The sequence below is a fragment of the Rhamphochromis longiceps genome, linkage group LG10, assembly GCF_057381845.1.
Source record: "Rhamphochromis longiceps isolate RC_006_pf linkage group LG10, R_longiceps_female_GT1.1, whole genome shotgun sequence".
In the NCBI taxonomy this organism is placed as follows: domain Eukaryota; kingdom Metazoa; phylum Chordata; class Actinopteri; order Cichliformes; family Cichlidae; genus Rhamphochromis; species Rhamphochromis longiceps.
Genome location: NC_140566.1, coordinates 3614685 through 3634430, shown reverse-complemented (window position 1 = coordinate 3634430; position 19746 = coordinate 3614685). Strand labels below are relative to the sequence as shown.

The following is a 19746-nucleotide window of genomic DNA, read 5'->3' as shown; positions in this document are numbered from 1 at the left end:
GTTTCTACAGCACAAAGAAGCATGTGGGCAGCATTTCAGCAAGCTTCATCACATCTACAGTCTTTGCCGTTATCATCCTTGTACATTCTGGTAAAAATATGAATTCCATTACATGTAACGGCGCATGCATACAGGAAGTGGCTGCAAGCAGCATAGCAACCAGAGACCACAGAATATCAGTGACCTTCAGTGACGTTGAGTGAAAGAACCACTTACAATATTGCATATTTCAATAAAAGATCCTCAGTCACACTTTTGTGAAAATTAAGGTGAGCTGAACAGTCAGCTTAAAAGCACTGCATGACAACCAGTCAATTTAAATGTGCATGGGCCATGACCCTTATATCATATTAATGAAGAAACTTTTGTCATTAACTTCATAGGTGGTACCCTCCATGGACCCTGGTGACACTGTCACAATAGATCTAGTAGAGTCCTTTTCAATGCATTGCACATTACAGAGGCAGCATCCAATAAATATGTGTTTCAGCTATGTTTAAAAGACATTAAAGACAGCAGTGTTCACGTTTGCTTAAAACTTTCTTTAAGTTTTAGTTGAAAAAGTGAAAGAGTAAATGAGTAAAGTATTATTTTTGAAGCAAACTAAGCCCGGATGTGTCTTCCATCTGAATTTAGACGTAATGTAACATATTTTTAAACCAAGAGCTTTAACCTGAAAAACAGTGTCAATGGACGCTTGGTGCTTGGTGGGATATTCACCTGTCTGATAGACAAACAAGTTTCATGAGCATCTCTAAATTTGAATTGAAACATAAAGCAAACTGATGTTTACCTTTGTGTTTGTGAATGAATGCTGCTAACTCAGCTCAATTAGGACTGATCAAAACCAGTAGAAATAAAACACATATAAAAACAATTATGTGATTATGATGAGCAGCACTCATTTTAATGTCTTTTACCTATGTTTCTAATGGCGATCTATATAATTATGACGCATCTTCTCTTTTGCCTTGGCATCATTTCCTGTAAGACACAACACTGTTGTTGAATCTCATCTATTGGTGATGAATCTCTTAAATAAATATTACCGCTGAAGGTTATGCAATTTCCTCGGGGAGAGAAAATCGTATAAAAGGAACTACAGTAAGTGACAACTGTGATACATATGGAGTGTTTGTAGATTTATAGAAACATGTTACAAACACACATCATGACTTTATTTTGCACTGGATGTACTAAACGAGTTCTGCTGTCTTACTTGGGTTCCAGCCAATAAACATATCCTGGCTGCATGCCGACAGTGTGGGTTGTCCATTACAGCACAGAGCTGCATTGTCAGTTTTTATCCACAGCGGTAACTTACTGCTGGGGAAGTGCATCACATTACATTGACTTGCTTCATTAGTTAAGATGACTAGAAAACATCTTCTGTTGCACACATGACAAATTCACAGCTTACCAGCTGGTGCATGTATTTTGGCAATATCCAAATGGTAGTCACCGAAACGTATTCTCAGTGAGTGCTTGATGCCACAGCAGTAATATGCTATATCGTTGTTGTAATGATGAATAATTTATTTTTAAAATGCAAAATTAAATATTGCTGTAATGGCTTTTAGATCTATTGTAAAATGTAGGCACAAATGTGTTTGTCAAGAGAAAACGTATGGATATTTCCCTATGAGGGTTAAAATACAAGTTCCCATTTAGAGTTTCCAATTAATAATTAGTTAAGCTGAAAGTGCTGAGTTTTTTTATTTAAAAAAATAGCCTGTAATGGCTTTTTAAAAACATACATTCACTGTGATTACAAAGAAACAAATTCGTCAGAGCTCAAAGAAATTCAGTAGCATAGGTCCTTAGCTTGGAGTTTGTTCTCCTCATGTTTCGTGGGTTCTCTCAGGGTACCTCCCCCAGTCCAAAGACATGCAGTTAGTGGGGATAGATTAATTGGAAACTCTAAAACTAAGTGCCCACAGGTGTGAATGTGTCTGTGTGTGGCGACCTGTCCAGGGTGTACCCTGCCTCTTGCCCCAAGACAGCTGGGATAGGTTCCAGCCCCCCCGCGACCCTGAAAAGGATAAGCGGCAGAGGATAGATGGATGCATAGAGGTCCTTCGCTTAATCACCTCACTTTGGTGTGGTATTGCAGACAATGCATAATATCAGAAGGTGTTAAATTGAGCATAGTCATTGTCTTGATGTGTTCCATTTTTGTGACGCCAATCCATCCTGGTGAAAACACGATCAGACCCTTTGGTGAATACGTTGTGGGCCGCAGGCCTTTCTTCTGACCGCACCTTTTAGAAGAATTTTGTTTCTATTTCTCGGTGAGCGATTTAAAAAAAGTATTTTCTTAACAATAATGAAAGTTACTGAACTGACTCTGGTATGGATAGACGCACTTTGTCTGTAGGCAGGTCTGGCTTTCTCTGCAGCTCTGTAGTTTCACATCTACTACTACTCTCTGGGGCCTTGCTGCAGTGTCTCTTCATAGACAACAAGAAACACACTCCTGCCACCTCTTATCACTGCAGCGAGGACAAACACAGCAGCCAGCCTGTGAAAAACACACTTGGCCTAAATTAAAGAAAAAAATCAAATGCAGTAGAGCACTAATATGTAAATATGGTTGTTCTCTCACAGATCTTTGACGGGGTCCTTTCTTGGTAGTTATTAAAGGATTCGCCGTGCCGTGTCTGACGTGGTTTTCTGATCTCATTTCTCTCTGCAGTTTTCGGTGAAGATCTACGTTCCAGCTTATATTTTGTCAATGCATCTGTGCAAGAGGTAGTGTTTGCCAGCACCACAGGGACATCGGTGCCCTGTCCCGCCGCAGGTGTGCCTCCTGTCTCACTGCGCTGGTACCTGGCCACCGGCGAGGAGATCTATGATGTGCCAGGGATCCGTCATGTGCACCCCAATGGCACCCTTCAGATCTTCCAGATCCCCCCTTCCAGCTTCAGCAAACTCATCCATGACAATACCTACTATTGCACAGCGGAGAACCCCTCAGGGAGAATCAGGAGCCAAGATGTTCACATTAAGGCTGGTCAGTTTCTCTGCTCGTCACTCTGTTTTGTTTTCCATTGGGTCGTCACATCGCAAATCAGCAAACTTTTAGAACAATTTATGCTCCGATTTGGATACAGATTGGTCAAAAGTTTAAACATATACAATAAGTGCTGTGACATTTTAAGTTGACATATCAAATACTTTTCAAGATAATTTTTTTTTGAAAAATGGTCTGTCAACCCACTTTCAGGTCATTTTTCATACAATGGAATCTAATATTTAAACATGAGTATATCAAAAACTAATAAAGATAAAAGCCTGAATTTCTATTTTTCTAACTATAATTTGGTGCTTATGTTAACAAAAGTCTAATAACTAGATATTTAAAATATGAAAAACTGTCCATCACTGCTTCATATTCCCATATTTGAGAAATCAAAAAACTTCACATAGTTCAGTTCAGTTCTTTTTTATTTCAAACATATACATTCACCAACTTTTCATAAACATAGAAAAAGACTAGTGACAATGTCTGAATAGTATATAATTATATCTCACAATTATGCAAAAATAAAACAGAATCTTAAAATTCTTAGTCACAAAAAATAAAGAAAATTATATTTTCATTCAACTTTTATATAAAGTAAAATCCCAAAAGAACAAAATTCAGATTCCAGTTTCCAGATGATACTCAGTTATAAGTAGAAATCAATTCTTTTGAATGTTGCGAGGTAGTTTCACTGATCAGGCCATGTGGACGTGCCAATTTGATCTTGCAAGACTACCCATGTGAATGAAAAAAGCATTTTCTTCAGTACTGTGAATAAGAATTTCTTGTTGAAAGGCATTCTACATGCTTTATTTTGCATTATTGTGAAATACAGCTATATAACTTTCAAAAAATGTCCATTTTTTTATTAGTGTGTTTTCAAATATTAGACTTTACAGGATGAAGTATATTTGAGGTTGAAGTATCTGTCACCAAATACAGATCCTGATTCAGTTTAATGGTAAGAAAGACCAGTTAAAATATCAGGATTTTATATTTAATAGCTTTTTGCTCAAACATTGCTTCAGATTTCAATGTGCCATAAAAGGCCTGAAAGCTAGTTGGCTTTTTAAACATCTATATATGTACATATATATATATATATATATATCTACACACATATATTTGTGTGTATATCAAAAATATTTGATATATGAAGCTAAAATTTTATAGCAATCATTGTAAAAAAAAACTCGAGCAGGAGGCCCGTGTTAATTTGGTCCCATTTTATATTAAAACCTGTCTGTCCTCCCCTCCTAGTCCTACGAGAGCCCTACACTGTCCGGGTGGAGGACCAGAAAGCCATGAGAGGCAATGTGGCGGTCTTCAAGTGTATTATACCTGCCTCAGTGGAGGCCTACATCACTGTTGTGTCCTGGGAGAAAGACACTGTGTCAATCACCCCTGAAGGTAAGTCATGGCATTTTTCTTCACTACAGTGACTCCTGCATCAAAAGTTGGCGGCAGTGTTTGGTGACTGATGTGGACCTTGTTTGCCTTTTTGCTGCATTGTTCTTGTACAGTTGCCTTCTCATCTTGTTTTGAGAAATTAGGAGAGATTTGCATATTAGTAAACTGGAGTGAAAAAGTGGTGTGGTGGCTATTTTTGGTACTGACAGAATGATGTAATATGCTTTCTTGATATACTAGGAAACACACAGTGGTAGAACTCTGTTTAGTTTGCAGAAAAGAGATTTTATTTGGGAGCATTTCTACAGGTGCAGGTACATGCAGTGAGATAAAGCTTCACAGTTTCATTGATAATGAATACACTGTAGTAGAAAGGACTATTTGTCCTGGCCAAATGCTGATTACAAGTGTTGTTTGTCAAAAGAAGAAGAGAGGCTTGTGCGCCATCTCAGGCCTAGCTTATCCTAGCTAGCCGGAGTCATTCAGTGTATGTGCACGTCTGTATTTCCACATCTGTCTGACCCAATGACAGTTAGGTCCCGCTCTTCTTCCTCTGCCCGGTCTTCCACAAGAGCGCAGACTGCCAGCCATGTCACTTAGTCTCAGTGTATTGACCCATTTCTCTGGCTGATAGGAAGCACTGCAGTGCCCCGATCATTCAAATCACTTAAATGGAACACTCGCCTCCGTGATTGTTTCCCAGCCCTGGGGGGCAAATTCACTTTATGTGGGGCATTTAGCAAACTCAATAGGCAGGAGCTAATGCTATTTTGCGTTTGGATGCAGGGCAAACGCCGGCTAGTAGCTGCTTTTTTGTTGATGTTTCACATTTGAGGCAAAATCGTTCATGTTGAAATCTATAGCAATCTCTTAATTGTCCATAAATGGATTTGCCGCAGGCATGTTTTTCAGACACAGGCATATATTCCTGTACTGCAGTCTTTGTCATTGAAATGCATCGCATCTGGACCTTTTAAACTTATCGCCACACTGTCGCATTGTGTGAAGGGAACCACGTTTTTTCACACCCCTGATCCTCGAGGACCTTTTCCACTGGTTATCTTTACAGAGAAAAGTCTTTGCGCTGAAAACACAAAGTGTTTATCTTGAGCCGTAAAAATCGGCCCATCTGTAGCCGTCAGCCATGTAAACGCTGTCAGAAAAAATCATCCAGCCACCAATCCACTGCTCTTCTCAATGCTAAATAATGGATGACGGAAGCCTATGAATCCATGAGCAAATGGTCTTTATTCACATCTCAGTGCACACATCCTACTGACGCACCGTCCATTCCCCTTATCCTCTGCTGCACACATTTTAACTGTGCTTTGTGCGTGCCTAAGTCTATATTCACACTAACTGACAACTCAACTCAAGATGGCTTGACCCCCTACATCCCGATGACCAACCTTCAGTGTTTAAATATTTCATGACTAAAAATAATATTGACACTTGAAACAAAAAACTTTGTGAAATGTAGCTTTTCTGTCTCTGGTATGAATAATTGACTGCGGCTCTCTCAGTGTGGAAGGTGTAGCGTGGTGTGCAGACAGGCCTTCTGCGAGTCTCACTGGACCAAGCCTTGTCGAGTTGTTGCAGTGTACACTAACAAAGCACCACTTTAAAAACCCTGGTGTCCATTAGAAAAGAATGGAAAATTATAATGCATTCAGCCAGGACATCCAGTAAAAGCAACAATGCGCTGTCGTTGTCTGATATAGTGCTTATATAGTGGGCTGCTGCTTCAGAAAACATGCTTTTTATGCTCCAGTATTTTTGGTCTCTTACAGCTTTGTTTTACTGAAAGAACAAAGATAATGCTTTGCAGTGAGGTGGAACAACAGATAGTTAAGAGTTGATTCGTGGCCAAAATTGAAAGGACGAGTGATTACAGCAGGAAAACACAGCTTAGGTGTTCCACACATGTGGATAACATGACCATTGAGCAGCTCAGTTTTGTCTAAAAGAAATCTAAAGAGATTTTACTGATGACTTTAAAGCCCACACTGAGCTTGCACCGTGGTATATCCGCCTGAGGCCCAGCCTATTCATTTTTGTCCTCTGTAATGGACATTTGTTTTGGTCTATATCTTTTGACTTATTTGAGTTACCTTCTAAGTCCTGATGTGCTCAATAGAGGACATGCTGGCCTTTCCAATGATATCCCATGTGTGTGGGTGGCCTATTTCCAGGAAATCACAAGAAAAGTTAAACTGAAAGATGCTTTTTCCTCAGTTCTCAGGAGGATATCTCGGGTCTTCTGACATAGTACATGCCCATTGGTAACCTAGCAGGTCCTCGGCTGAGGTTCTGATCAGAACCCATTCTCTGTAAGGAGACGAGCTCCTCCTTGGCAGGCTCCTTTTTTAAATCTCTCATAAAGACAGAACTTTATAAACAGGCTTTTTCAGTTCTTCCACTTTAAGTTATTTTTATGTTGGCTTTTATAAAGTTTTATCATTTCTTCCTAATGATTATTTTTATTTACTTTAAATTTGTTTGTAATTTACCTGTGTTTAGATTTTCAATTTTGTCTTCCTTGCTAGCGTTGTTTTACCTTTACCTTTTCTTGAATGTTTTATTGCTGCTGGTTTTCCTTCTCATCGTATGAAGCACCTTTTAATTTTATTTTCAAAAGTATCTACGTAAAGATTCTTCTTCTCTGTCTTTTTATTATTATTATTATTATTATTACATTGCTGTTGTCGTTTTAAGAGTATTTACTGTTTAAAGAGGAGAGAGGAGGGAGAACTGGTTTTACTGTTTTTCTATTACATGATAGAGTATCGAATATTGAATATTAAGGCTCTTGAAAAACACTGTGTTTGGTCACTAAGTCATAAACCTGCCTAACTGATGGGAAAAAAATCTTCACTTATTTTAACATAGTGTAGATATACCTAGTATGTTTGCTCCCATTGTAACATATTTTGCTTCATGGACATGAAATATCATCACATGTTAACCAGGTGTATCCAACCAAAGCCCATAAAACAAGCGCACATTCAGGTCATCACATTATGTAAACTGCTGCCGACTGCTTGACCAACAGAGCTAATCACTGTCAGGATTCAAACAGTCCTCAAAAGTCACTGCCCAAAGCAGAGGATTTAAAAGGTCCGTTACAAACAGGAAGGAAAAACCGGCTGCTGTAAAATATGTGTTGTGCGTATTTTACAGCAGCCTGTAAGCTGAAACAATGATTGAACTAGAGAGATAACCAACTTCATTATTATTAAATGACATATTGTGTTTATTTATATTTCTGGACTTTTTTACATTGTAGTAATAGAGTTTAAGCTCAGACTGATTTCCCGTCACGGTCACCTCCTGTGGCGATGGCAGCAGCTGAATTTCTGCTATGAAGATTATAACTATAAATACTACTACTAGTACTACTACTACCACTAAACTATAAATGGGGGATTGCCAAATCAAACACGTGGCTCAAAAGTGGGGTTTCCATACTGGATCAGTTGAGGTCCTAGTTAACAATGGCCGCCTCCAATGCTACTACCAACAGGGTGCTGGTTGCACTGTGCTACTCTTCGCCAAAGATAAAGGAAGGGGAAGGTGTGCTAGGAGGCAGTGAGAGAGAAGTGGGCAAAAGTGTAGACTAGTAAAGTCACGAGTCCTAGCTGATATGATGCAGAGAAGGAAGGTAGATAAAGTATATTTTGTGTTCAGGAGACGAAACAAGACCAAGGGCATTGGAGGTGAAATTTTCTATTATATTGTAGATAGGAAGTAAAATGAACTAGTGGCAATTTTGAAGAACATTTGAAGAGTGTTGTGGAGGCAAAGAAGGTGACTGGGGCAAACTTCAGTGGGCAGGTAGGTGAAGGGGACAGAGGAAGCAAGGAGGTGTTGGCTAGGTAAGATGTTAAAGAGAGGAATGTGGACGGCCAGATGGTAGTGGATTTTGCTAAAAGGACAGAAATAGCTGTGGTGTGGACTATGAACTTGTAAGAGATATTAAGAGTGGAAAGGTCCGGATGACATTCCTGTGGAAGTATGGATAATCCTAAGACAGAGAAAGGTAGACTTGTTGACAGGATTGCTTCACACAATCATGGAGAATGAGAGGATGCCTGAGGAATGGAGAAGTGATTCAGTACCAATATTTCAGAACTATGTCCAGATCTGTAGTAACTGCAAAGGGTTAACATTGATGAGTCATACCATGAAGCCATGGGAAAGACTTGTTGAACCTTGGTTAAACAGAGAGGTGACAGTCACTGAGTAGCAGTATGGCTTCATGCCGAGAAAGAGCGCTACAGATGTGATGTTTGCCATGATGGAGAAGTATAGATCAGAAGAGGCTCCTTGTGTCTTTAAGAAATCACATAATAGGAAGGCTAGTGTAGGACATGTATGAGAACATAAGGGAGTGGTGAGTTGTGCAGTAGGAATGAGATATCAGTTCAAGATGGGGGTGGGACTACATCAGGGAGCTCTGACCCCCTTCTTATTTGCAGTGGTGATGGACAGGCTGACAGATGAGGTCAGGCAGGAGTCTCCATGGAGTTATCATGTTTGCGAGTGACAGTAGGGAGCAAGTGGAAGGAAGCCTGGAAAGGTGGAGGTATGAACTGGAGAGAAGAACAATGAAACTCACTAGAAGTAAGACAGAAGGGACTCAGTTTGAGCAGTTTGGAGACAAAGTCAGAGGAAAGGTTGAGAAGGTTTGAACACGTGTAGAGGAGGGACAGAGGATGTTGAATGTTGGGGCGATCGTGGCTCAAGAGTTGGGCGTTCGTCTTGTAATCGGAAGGTTGCCGGTTCGAGCCCTGGCTCCGACAGTCTCAGCCGTTGTGTCCTTGGGCGAGACACTTCACCCGTTGGCTACTGGTGGTGGTCAGAGGGCCCGGTGGCGCCAGTGTCCGGCAGCCTCGCCTCTGTCGCCTCTGGCTGTGGCTACAATGTAGCTGCCATCACCAGTGTGTGAATGTGTGTGTGAATGGGTGGATGATTGTGTATAGTGTAAAGCGCTTTGGGGTCCTAGGACCAAGTAAAGCGCTATACAAATACAGACCATTTGAATATGGAGCTGCCAGGCAGGAGGAAAAGAGGGAGACCTCGGAGGTTTATGGATGTGGGGATGGAGGAGTTACAGAGAGTTGTGTGAGGATGATACAGTGAAATGGAGGCAGATGCTGTGGTGACCTCTACAAGGAGGAGCCAAAAGATTAATAATATATCCACTCATTAAAGTTAAGTGTATCTATCCCAACACGCATAGACACATACGAGCACATATTTGTACATTTGTACATGTACATTGCATATACTTTATGTATGTTTATACATACATAAAATATATATGCAAGCATTAATGTGAACTGTTGCCAAAAGGTTATGAAAACCTCTAAAAATGTGTTTTCATCAGATGTTTAAAATAATCCAGAGATTCAGCTGTTCTGATGGGAGGTTGTTTCAAAGTTTAGGTACTCAAATGTCAAAAGCATGGCTGCCTGAGGATTTAAAATAAAAGTGTAGAAGAGCTGAAAGGCCCTGATCAGATTATTGCTGAGACCAACTGCTGGAATAACATCTCGGCAGCCTGGCTGCTGCATTCAGGACCAATTGAAGGGAAGCCAGCAAGAACTAAGTAGTGCACGTGAAAAAGTGAGTTGTAGTAATCTAAAGGGCAAAAGATTAGAGTGTGTACTAAAAGTTGTAGTTAAGTGGCAGATGACGGGCTTGATTTATGTGTTTTTTTTAGTTGAAAGTAACAAGACTGGGTGACTGAGAGATTCACGCTGCCTGTGGGAGGTCATTGTAGGAGCTGGCCTCCTTAACGATACACGCAAGGATAAGGGCAGGGTGAAATGGACCCACTGACTATAATTGTATGCTTACATACTGCATACATTCACACACACATATACAAAGAAATAAAAGAAATATATGTTTTTTTTTTTAAAATGGATTCCAAAGATATAACAGTCATGGACAAGCTGGCATAACAAAAGCAAGAGCATTCATTCATATATCACCACAGCTGCAAACTTCAGCACAGCTCGGTATATCTGGAAGTTGTGGTTCATACCTGCTATACACAAATGTGCTTCCTGCAGGGTTACTTTAGGGCGTCTGTAGCATTTCTGGCTGCAGCTGTGTTGCTGTGCAGGGCTGTTCCCCAGGTGCAGCTTGTGCTGCAGTCACTGAGGAGGCCTTGTAGTCATTCGCCTTGGCCTGGCGCTGCCTGCTCTGCATTCAGCACCAGTAAGGCTGCGAGGGGGCCGACCCCCCAGCACTACACTGCAGACACTCACATACACATACAAACACACACGCACTCAAACAGGGGCTTGTTTTCATTCAGTGCACGAGCTAAACACGAGGCCCGTCGGCTTTCACACAGATTCTCTTTGCTCTGCGTAGCCTTTTCTTATTTCTCCTGCAGTTCCTTTTTTTGTTCTCTTGCTCCCTCTTTACACTATTTCTGTCACTTTCTCCTACACATATAGAGGACCTGTACCCTTCACCGTAGTCATTTATTTTACAAATGAACTAATAGTGCTAGATTACACCAGTGATATCTCACACTTTGCAGCGTAGTACTGCTGGTTTTGGTAGCGTGTAGAGACAGTTGTTTTTTTAGGAGATTACAGATTGCTCTAACACATGCATGCAGTCTGTCTATATGCTGAGCCTTCTTGTGCATTTCACAGCTTCTTTCATGTTTGTTGACATTTGGGATGTGTGTTTGAGTTATTTCTGCAGCCAGCCTCGATCCCTGCAGCCATTGCCGGGAGGGAGAGGAGCCAGCCACACTATTTCAGTTTAATTGGCTGTGTATAATGGGCCTTTGAAGTAAATATCAAGAGTTGCAATCAAAAGGCTGCTGGACGTCATCATGCATTGCCACAGTCCCTACTGTTTCCTCTCCACCAGTCCTGCATTTACAAAGCTACAAAGTGAGAAGTTTAGGGTTGCATTGTTGATCTGAGCTGAACTGTGCGTTTCCAAGGTAGTTGTGTAACTAGTGAGACACTGAGTCACCCTGAGATGTCCTTGGAGGCAGATGTGTTGTGCCGCACAGGTTAAAAGGTTAACAGATCATGTAAATGTTTCATTAAAGTGCACATGCATGATAGTTTAATTGAAGGTTATGTTTGAACATATAATATTAAGATAATCCCCCGTTCCTGCTTCACAGCTTCAGTGTAGCCCCAGTGTAAACATTTGTGTAGCGGGTCGGATTGGAGTTAATCCTTCACCATATACTGTGGGTTGTAGCCTGCAGGTAGTGTGCTAACATGAACAGCTTTTCTTTGGAGCTGCCTTGCAGCTTCGCCCTTTTCTCAGGGCATGTAGGAAGTGCAGCCACTGGCAAAGCACAAACCTGAGCTAGGGACCAGGTAGGTCGGGTTATGGTTTCACCAGCCTCTGTGCGGTAAAGATGTAGAGGGAGGGGAGGAGGGAAGGAAGTGAGGATAACACTCTCTCTCTCTCACGCTGTCTCTCCCTTTCCCTGCCTCACTCTGTCGACAGGCAGGGTTGGGAGTCCGACGTGTGACGGGCTGGATGTAGTCTTTTTCCAGCATTCGTCTTTCTGTCTGCCCATGATTGGCTGGAGTATTGTTATTCACACAGAAAAATGGGTCAGGTGGCCTGTGGAAAATGGAGTGTTTGCATGGACGGATGGACAGACAGCACAAATACACACATGCATACCTACGCATGCAACCCACACAGAGCAGGATTATACTCAGCCGTGGCGCAGCGCTGCCAGATAAATAACAGATAAATGAAAATAAATCCAGGTTATGTGGCGAGCGTCTCTCGTGCCGAATTCACTGTGTCCTCTCACACAAGCTGCGAGCTGGTTCTCTCCTCACACCCAGTGGCAGGGGCTTAGCGAGATAAATAAAGGGATGCACCGAAGGAAAAAAAGAAAGCTGGGAAGAAAATCAATACCTGTGTGCATGAATCTGGCTGCAGCTGCCACAAAGCATTATGGGAACATGACGGGTAGATACACTTAGGCTGGGCAGTGTGCAGGCAGCATGATAAGCTTTAAGGGAAAAAAAGCACGCAAACCTTTTGGGCATCAAAACAAGATGTACATAGATAGCGACAAAGATGGATTGTCTGAAATCCCGTTACGGTATCATGAACGGAAAAATAAATGCAAAGAATAATGATTAGAGTTCATGAATTTGAGTGTGACAGAATGACTGCTCACAGTAAATATGTGGATATGTGGTAGAAAATATTAATATCTACATGAGCTTTGCAAAAAAGGTGCTGCTGGATCAGAATATAAAAAGTAGTCACATTTATTTATTTAGAATTATTATTATGACTTTTTAGGACAACCCTTATACTGTACTGCCTAATAAGGCTTGTTTGGCAGCTGAACTCACAGTTACAATGTAGGTAGGAAACATGAGTGTATCTGCATGCTAACACTCTGTGTGCTTACTCCAAGTCTTTCCGCACACAGCCTGCTGCTCCGGTCTCAGCCTGAGACTGACAGAGATATTAATTAAATTGGCTGATGCCCTTTCTCTCTCTTCGCTGCTCTGGCACCGCAATGATCACACTCCCACCTCCGTACTGTGCTGTTTGCTCACCAATAACCGCAATTTGTTCTTTATTAAACTCTCGGGGCAGGGAACAATTAGGGTGTGAGCTGGAGGTGGTGGCATATCTGTGTGTGTGTGTGCGTCTGTGCGTGCACGCATGTGTAGATTTGAGCACAGGCTGGCTGGAAGAGGAGGGTCGAGGTACTAAACACTGCTTAATCTTTGATAAACAGTGAGGACTGCTTTGTGCTGCTGCAGTTTGCCACATCTTCTCCAGGCTCCTCAGCGCTGTGCAGGGCTAGCTCAAGGCTGTCGCCTCCACAGCTCCTGGACCTGGATGGGAGCCAGGTCATGCATGGCTCCCTGCCAGGATACAGATTAGCTATAAGTGCAACATGAGCTAATGGTGGAAGGAGTCGCCAATTAATTGGCACTCAGACATTCTTTGGATTGTGTGGACTTGGAGTTGAGTCTTATCAATAGATCATAGAGTTTGGTATGGCAGACTGATAAATTCCCATGTCACATAATGGGGAAAAAGGATATATTATGTGGGTACATAGATGTCAAACTATTTAAATCTCAAGATATACTTAAGGCCCAGACCTGAAATCTTTTGTGTACTTGCCTCCACTCTTCCCGTGATGATGGGAAGAACTAGAATGTGACAGAATGATGCAGATGCAATGGACATCCTCCCCAATTCTGCACAACATAAGATTGTCAGAACCTTACATAGTGCAGAGGTGTTATTTAGGGACAGTAATTGGCGGCCTTTAACAACAGAAAAGATCAGACTGAGGCAATGCACGACAACAAAGCAAACAGCAAGATCCCAGGAACATGTGCTGAGTGCTCTGTCAGTTCGGACAAAAAGAAAGGAAAAAGAAAGGTGATCCCCGCCCCCAGCCTGTGAACCATGTTTAGCTGTGCTTTTACGTCAGAGAAAATTCAGAGAAAAACAAAAATGATTTTCAGGGAAGACCTTTGACTGGTGACAGAGGCCGCTTCAAACTGCAGCTTCTGTGGAGGAACCTGCAGAGAGGCTGTTTAGTGTGTGTGTGTGTGTGAGAGAGAGAGATGGAGAGACAGAGAGAGAGGAAAAAAGTGCATTTGTGTGTGTTTTAGTGTGTAGGAGGAGGAAAAGGGGGAGTTGGCTGTGAATGGATGCTCTTATCGCATGCATACAGCTGCTGCAGTGTCTTTGAGAGACAGAGGGGCTGTCCATGCATGCCACTCACTCTGCCTATTCACAGCCTCCCTCCCTCTCTACATCCCTCTCCTGCTTTCTGTCCCTGTCTGTGATGCATTTTATGGCAAGGAAGTAAACGAAAGAAAGAAGGGAGAAGAAAAAAATCATGACTTGGGCTTTCACGCAGATTCATGATGCGCAGGCCCCCCGTTTCACATCCTCGTGATGATTCTTACACCAAGGGACAGGCAAGAAATTAAATGTCATCGGACATCACCGCATCGCCCCGACTGACGTGTGATGGTGTGCACAAACGCGCAGCAGTCTTCCTTTGTTCACAGACCTGTCTTAAACAGTGCCGTTTGCACTGTTATCATTACTATTCACAGATTTCGTGGAAAGAAGTAAGAAACAAACACGGTACCAGCCGTAGCTGTTAAATAAGCCAATTGGCTAAAATGCCAATGAAGAAACCTGCCTCACAGTGCTAAACAGAGCTATGAATAATGAAGTGAATTAATTTGGTTGAGAATCGGCGCCAATACAAAGGTGACCCGTAGAAAGGTATTTCCACGACGAGCCGCCACGGGATATCACCTTGATAGATGAACATTTCGGACAGCTCGGGAAGAGAGATCCCCAGACAACACAAGTTACAGACTGTATCCTGGGATTTGTAGCTTTCCCTGCACACTCCCCACATCACACCCATGTTTGCTTAAGTGCCCTGTGAGGTGTGGATACCCTGCTGCAGCAGCACTTTTCACAGTTTGAAGCAGAAAACAACCATGTAGGTTATTTGGAAATACATTTTGCAAAGAGAAAATGTGTTCCTTCATTACAGCTTAAATGTATCCTTTACTTTAAAAAACTAACTCAAAGAAAAAAAACGATATATATATATTTCCTATTTTCTGATTTCATTACTACTATGCACCATCACGACAGAAAACTGACAATAAAATATTTTAAATTGTGTCAGTGAAAAAAATACCTTTAAAGCAAAAAAAAAATATTCTTCCTTTTTAGTTATTCATTTCCATTTAAATTAAAATATATGTGTGTGTGTAGATAGATAGATAGATAGATAGATAGATAGATAGATAGATAGATAGATAGATAGATAGATAGATAGATAGATAGATAGATAGATAGATAGATAGATAGATAGATAGATAGATAGATAGATAGATAGATAGATAGATAGATAGATAGATAGATAGATATGTATTTTTTTTAAATAATGGCTTTAACAAAATGAGGCCTAAAATAATGTTGAGCCATTTTATTGTGATCTAATTGTAATCACAGCTGACTTTTTCTTTTTCTTTTTTAAAGGAAAATAAAGAAGTAAATTGAAACAATTATCCCATATTTTGTTTCATTTGTATCTATACATTAGAACTTTATGTCTTCAAGAAAATGCCCTGCAGAGAGAGAATTGTCGACCTGCCGTGCCGATGTTTTACATTAGTTTGTCAAAGGTGAAAAAAACGAATTGTTTGGAAACGCTTGCATAATCCTTTAGTTCCACTCTGCTGCTATAGCGAACGATACAATACCAAGAGGGTCTGCGTTAAACTAATTCAAAGGACAAAGAAATAAAACTGATAAGTTAACGCATGAAGGCTCCTTTGCATAATCTGAGTTAATCCATAATGCAGAATACAGAGTGAGCTGTCTAAAAATATCTCTGACTGCCTTCAGAAATGAAGGAAACATTTCAGTTCTGCAGCCACCGATAATAACGTTACAGTTTCAGGTTTGTGGAGGTTTGCATTACCTCACAGGTAACCAGCACAAGTGTGCAGAAAAAGAAGAAAAGCACTAAAATTGACTCTTTTCTTCTTTTCGGGTGTAAGGACTGTAGAATTGAGCGTTTTCTGCTTTGCTGGATGAGCAGGGACGAACCCCAAATAGATTTTTCTCTTGCATACAGTAAATAGTCGTGTTGTTGCTGAGGGCCTGAGTTGACGCTGTGAGCGCAGCCTGATTGGCTGGAGTTTGCTGTGACTCGCCGCGCGCTTAGCCAATGACTCTGGCCTTTTTTTCCCCACCCTAAATAAATTGCCTGGAGAAATTGAACAAAAAATTAGAGAAAGAGAGAGAGCCTTTCATCTAATTGAGAAGCTCATATTAACTGTGGTGGTAAGATAAGCTCCCCTCTCTGAGCAGCTATTAGGCTTGCTGTAGCAGTTTGCTCTTTTTTCCTGCTTTTTGTTTACTTCCCAGTTAGATTTTTTTAAGCTGTCACCTCAGTGCTCAGGTTTGAATTTACAGGTGCAGTTTGCTGGTATTTATTTGTGTGTGCGCACTGCTCTACCTGCACACATGCACGACTCAACCAAAATGGAAACCACGTCACGTGACCTTGGGCAGCCTCCATTTAGACACACAGAGAAAAACAGGAACACACACAGACTCACACGTCTTTCTTAGCTCCTCAGCTTTGCTGACTCCAACTTGTGAGCAGATATATTCAAGCACAGAGCACCAACATCACATGTGAGCTGAAGTCCTGACACGTCCTACATGATGTGTATAAATGTGCATTTAACTCTGATTCCTATTCAATAATAATAATGGATACTTTATTGATCCCCATGGGGAAATTACTTGTTTTTCTCTGCATTTGACCCATTCACTCACCACCACCTCCCACATCCAGGATTACATTTCTACAATCTAATCCTGGTTTGGCTGCCTGGGGTGGAGGACTGCGACCATCTAATGACGCTGATATTGCGGGACTCTTGGAAGCGGAGGACAGCAATCAAGTGGTGTTGCCGTGCTGATTTTTTTTAAACTACTGTCAGTAAAAGTTAGGAAAAATCGTTGATAAAAAGATTTGCTCTGTCTAGGTAGCTGCTGCCGCCGCCGCTGCTGCTGCTGCTCTGTCTTAGTGCCTCTTTCAGTCCAAGGCAGCCATTTTGTGTTAGCAACAAGAAAACGTGCTCAGTTAAAAACAGATGTGTTTAACTTTTAAAGTTTAAGCAGCAGTTCTTTTCTTTTTCATGCTTAACACGAGAGGGTCCATATGAATGTAAATCCTCCCTCCCACTCAAACACACACACCTGTCCTCTCCACCAGAAACAGGTGCACTGCTCATCAGCTACAATCATTCTCCTGGAGCTTAAATAGCATCTTATGTGTGTGTGAAAATAGCAGCGCTGTAGTAGCGATATTGTTTGCTTGTGCGGAGCCTGAGCAAACACACCTATGTGAGTGATCGGTCGACCTATTCAAAGAGGCCCCGTAATGGCCTGCTCCTTCCAGCCTTGTTTGCTCTGCGTTTTGTAGCTTTGGCGTCTGGCAGATGGGCCATCGGGGATTATTCATGCTAACGAAGAGAGGTTGAAGAGGGTGGGGGGCTAGGGATAGGGTAGAGGGTTGTAGGTTATTTATAACAAGCAGATCGCTGACAGGTCTCTCCTTCCAATAGATATGTTTGCGTGCTGACACTGGGGGCAGTTTATGAAATCTGAAAATCATATGAATTTTTTTGCAATTATTTGTATTTATTTTTCAGACTTTTTCAGTTATTCATTTTCTAGAGATCGTCTTTGGTTAACCTGCTCGTGCTTCGAGCAGCTGGAGTCACAGTCAGTGTGGTTCGATGCCCTTGGGACCGCACACCCTTACTGGACAGAGATATAAAAGGACCCTTCTAGTGTAATTATACAAGGCCTGTGTCGAGACAGGATGGCCTAATCCCTGACCACCCTCCACCGCACCAGTGCTTGTGTACCACACGCACTACCGCTTCCCTCCCCACCACTTAACATATGGAGATGGAAGGAATTAGCGCACTGGAAGAAAATAGACGAGTCAAAGCAGCCATCAGCTTAGATCCCACAGTGCTCTTCCTTGAGTGAGTTTCTGGAGGTTTTCTCTTCGTGTGTATCCTTTTTCTTCGGTGCTGCCGTGGTCATTTTGCATGTGATTAACTCATTCACGTGCACCTGATAGGCATTGCTTTCATTTCTGAGGGTGGGCTTGAGCACATAAAAGGAGCGTGCCTTGTGTAAAAAATGCTCAATGTTTAGGACCACACCTTCCACAAAGCCACACACTGACCCCAACAGGCTACTTCCGTGACCCCCCCCCCCAACATGCCCCACCCCAGATTCAACTCAGATCTTGTTAAATAGGATTAAGCTGGCTACCTGCCATTCAGCGGCTCGGACAGGACCTCTTATCATCTGTCTTCAGATTGCTGCCAACAACAACATAATGCACAACGACCTACATTAAACAATGCCACATGCAGGTTTTGGACTAGCTCTGGATCTCATGGCCAGCGTAGGTATTGTCTCCCCAATGCTGATTTAGTAGGTTACCAGGCCACTTACCTGCCTAATCAGGACCTGATGACCGGCTTCATCCTGAAAGGCATCGAGGCTCAAGCCAATTAAATATTTTCAAACAGTCTCAGTGCGTGTGTGTACATTGAACTGGCTTTTTTAGGTTCTTGTCTAAAACAAGCACATCATTTCTTTGTAAAGAAAAGACCTGACTACACTCCACCCTCACAATTATAGATAAGAACTGATCGTGTTCAGTAGAACAGGACACGGAGATAAACGAGACAGTGCAGTCAAGTCCGAGCCCTCCGAAGCACACATGACATGTCTCGAGCACCCTTCCGTACTCTCCCTCGAAGCAGAGACACCAATTCAGTGGCGTAAGAAGCTTTGCGGCCAAATCCCCAGTTGATCTTCATAAAGTTTGTGTCTTACAATTAAGTACAGATGGTTTGCAGCTGGTTGTAAGGCTAGTAAATAACTCGGGCCTCTATTTTCGCCAGGGATTTGGTAGGGTAATCCCTCTCTCTGACAGTTTACCAGATTCAGATCAGTCTGGGCTTTGCTTTCCTTCCTCCACTTCTTCACTCATTTTTTTCTCTCTCTCCTGTTATTCCCCCTCATTCCATCAAAAGCTCTTTATCCTCATTTGAATATGTTATCATTTAGTGGTAACACACGCATGACATGACTTCCACTGTGTCTAAGAACAGGGATGTGGGTGATGTGAACCCCTTAAAGCCCCTTTTATTCTGGCAAATCCACAGCGTAGGCTTGAAGCAGTGTCTGCGTGAAAGTGGACGTGTTGAGACACTGTGGATCCAGGAAGGTTAGCACATGCTAATGGGGATCCGGTAAAGTAAACAAATTCCCAGCTGCCACATTGAATGTTCGTGGAGATACATAAACATTTGAGGCTTGGTAGCCTCATTTCTGCTAGCTGAAAAAGCAAATAATGAAATTCAATCTTTCATTCAGAATTCAGTGAGACTTTTTAAATGTTATATTTAGGTATTAATAAATATAATATGTATCCTATAACATGTCTTTCTCTGGTGTGGCCTCTCTCCTGCAATTTTTTATCAACTATAAACCAAATCATGTTAATTCAACTTAGCTTTATTTAATATTTTCACCTAGTTTGAGAAACAATGCATTAAAAAGCATCATTTATTTATAGAAAAACCGTTCTTCGGTACAGGATTTCCTTCAACTATGGCTACGTTCACACTGCAGGCGAAAGCGTATCAAATCCGATTTTTTTTACCCTTTGCGAC

The 19746-nt window shown here is 41.7% G+C and overlaps 1 protein-coding gene across 1 annotated transcript in view; it reads left to right on the top strand.

Moving 5' to 3' along the window:
* Positions 1–19746, top strand: part of dscama (Down syndrome cell adhesion molecule a) — a 112721-nt gene that overhangs the window by 22332 nt on the left and 70643 nt on the right. The window contains exons 2-3 of the mRNA XM_085419901.1: positions 2696–3013; positions 4286–4435. Of these exons, the coding sequence (XP_085276027.1) occupies positions 2696–3013; positions 4286–4435 (468 nt within the window). The remainder of the gene's footprint in view (positions 1–2695; positions 3014–4285; positions 4436–19746) is intronic.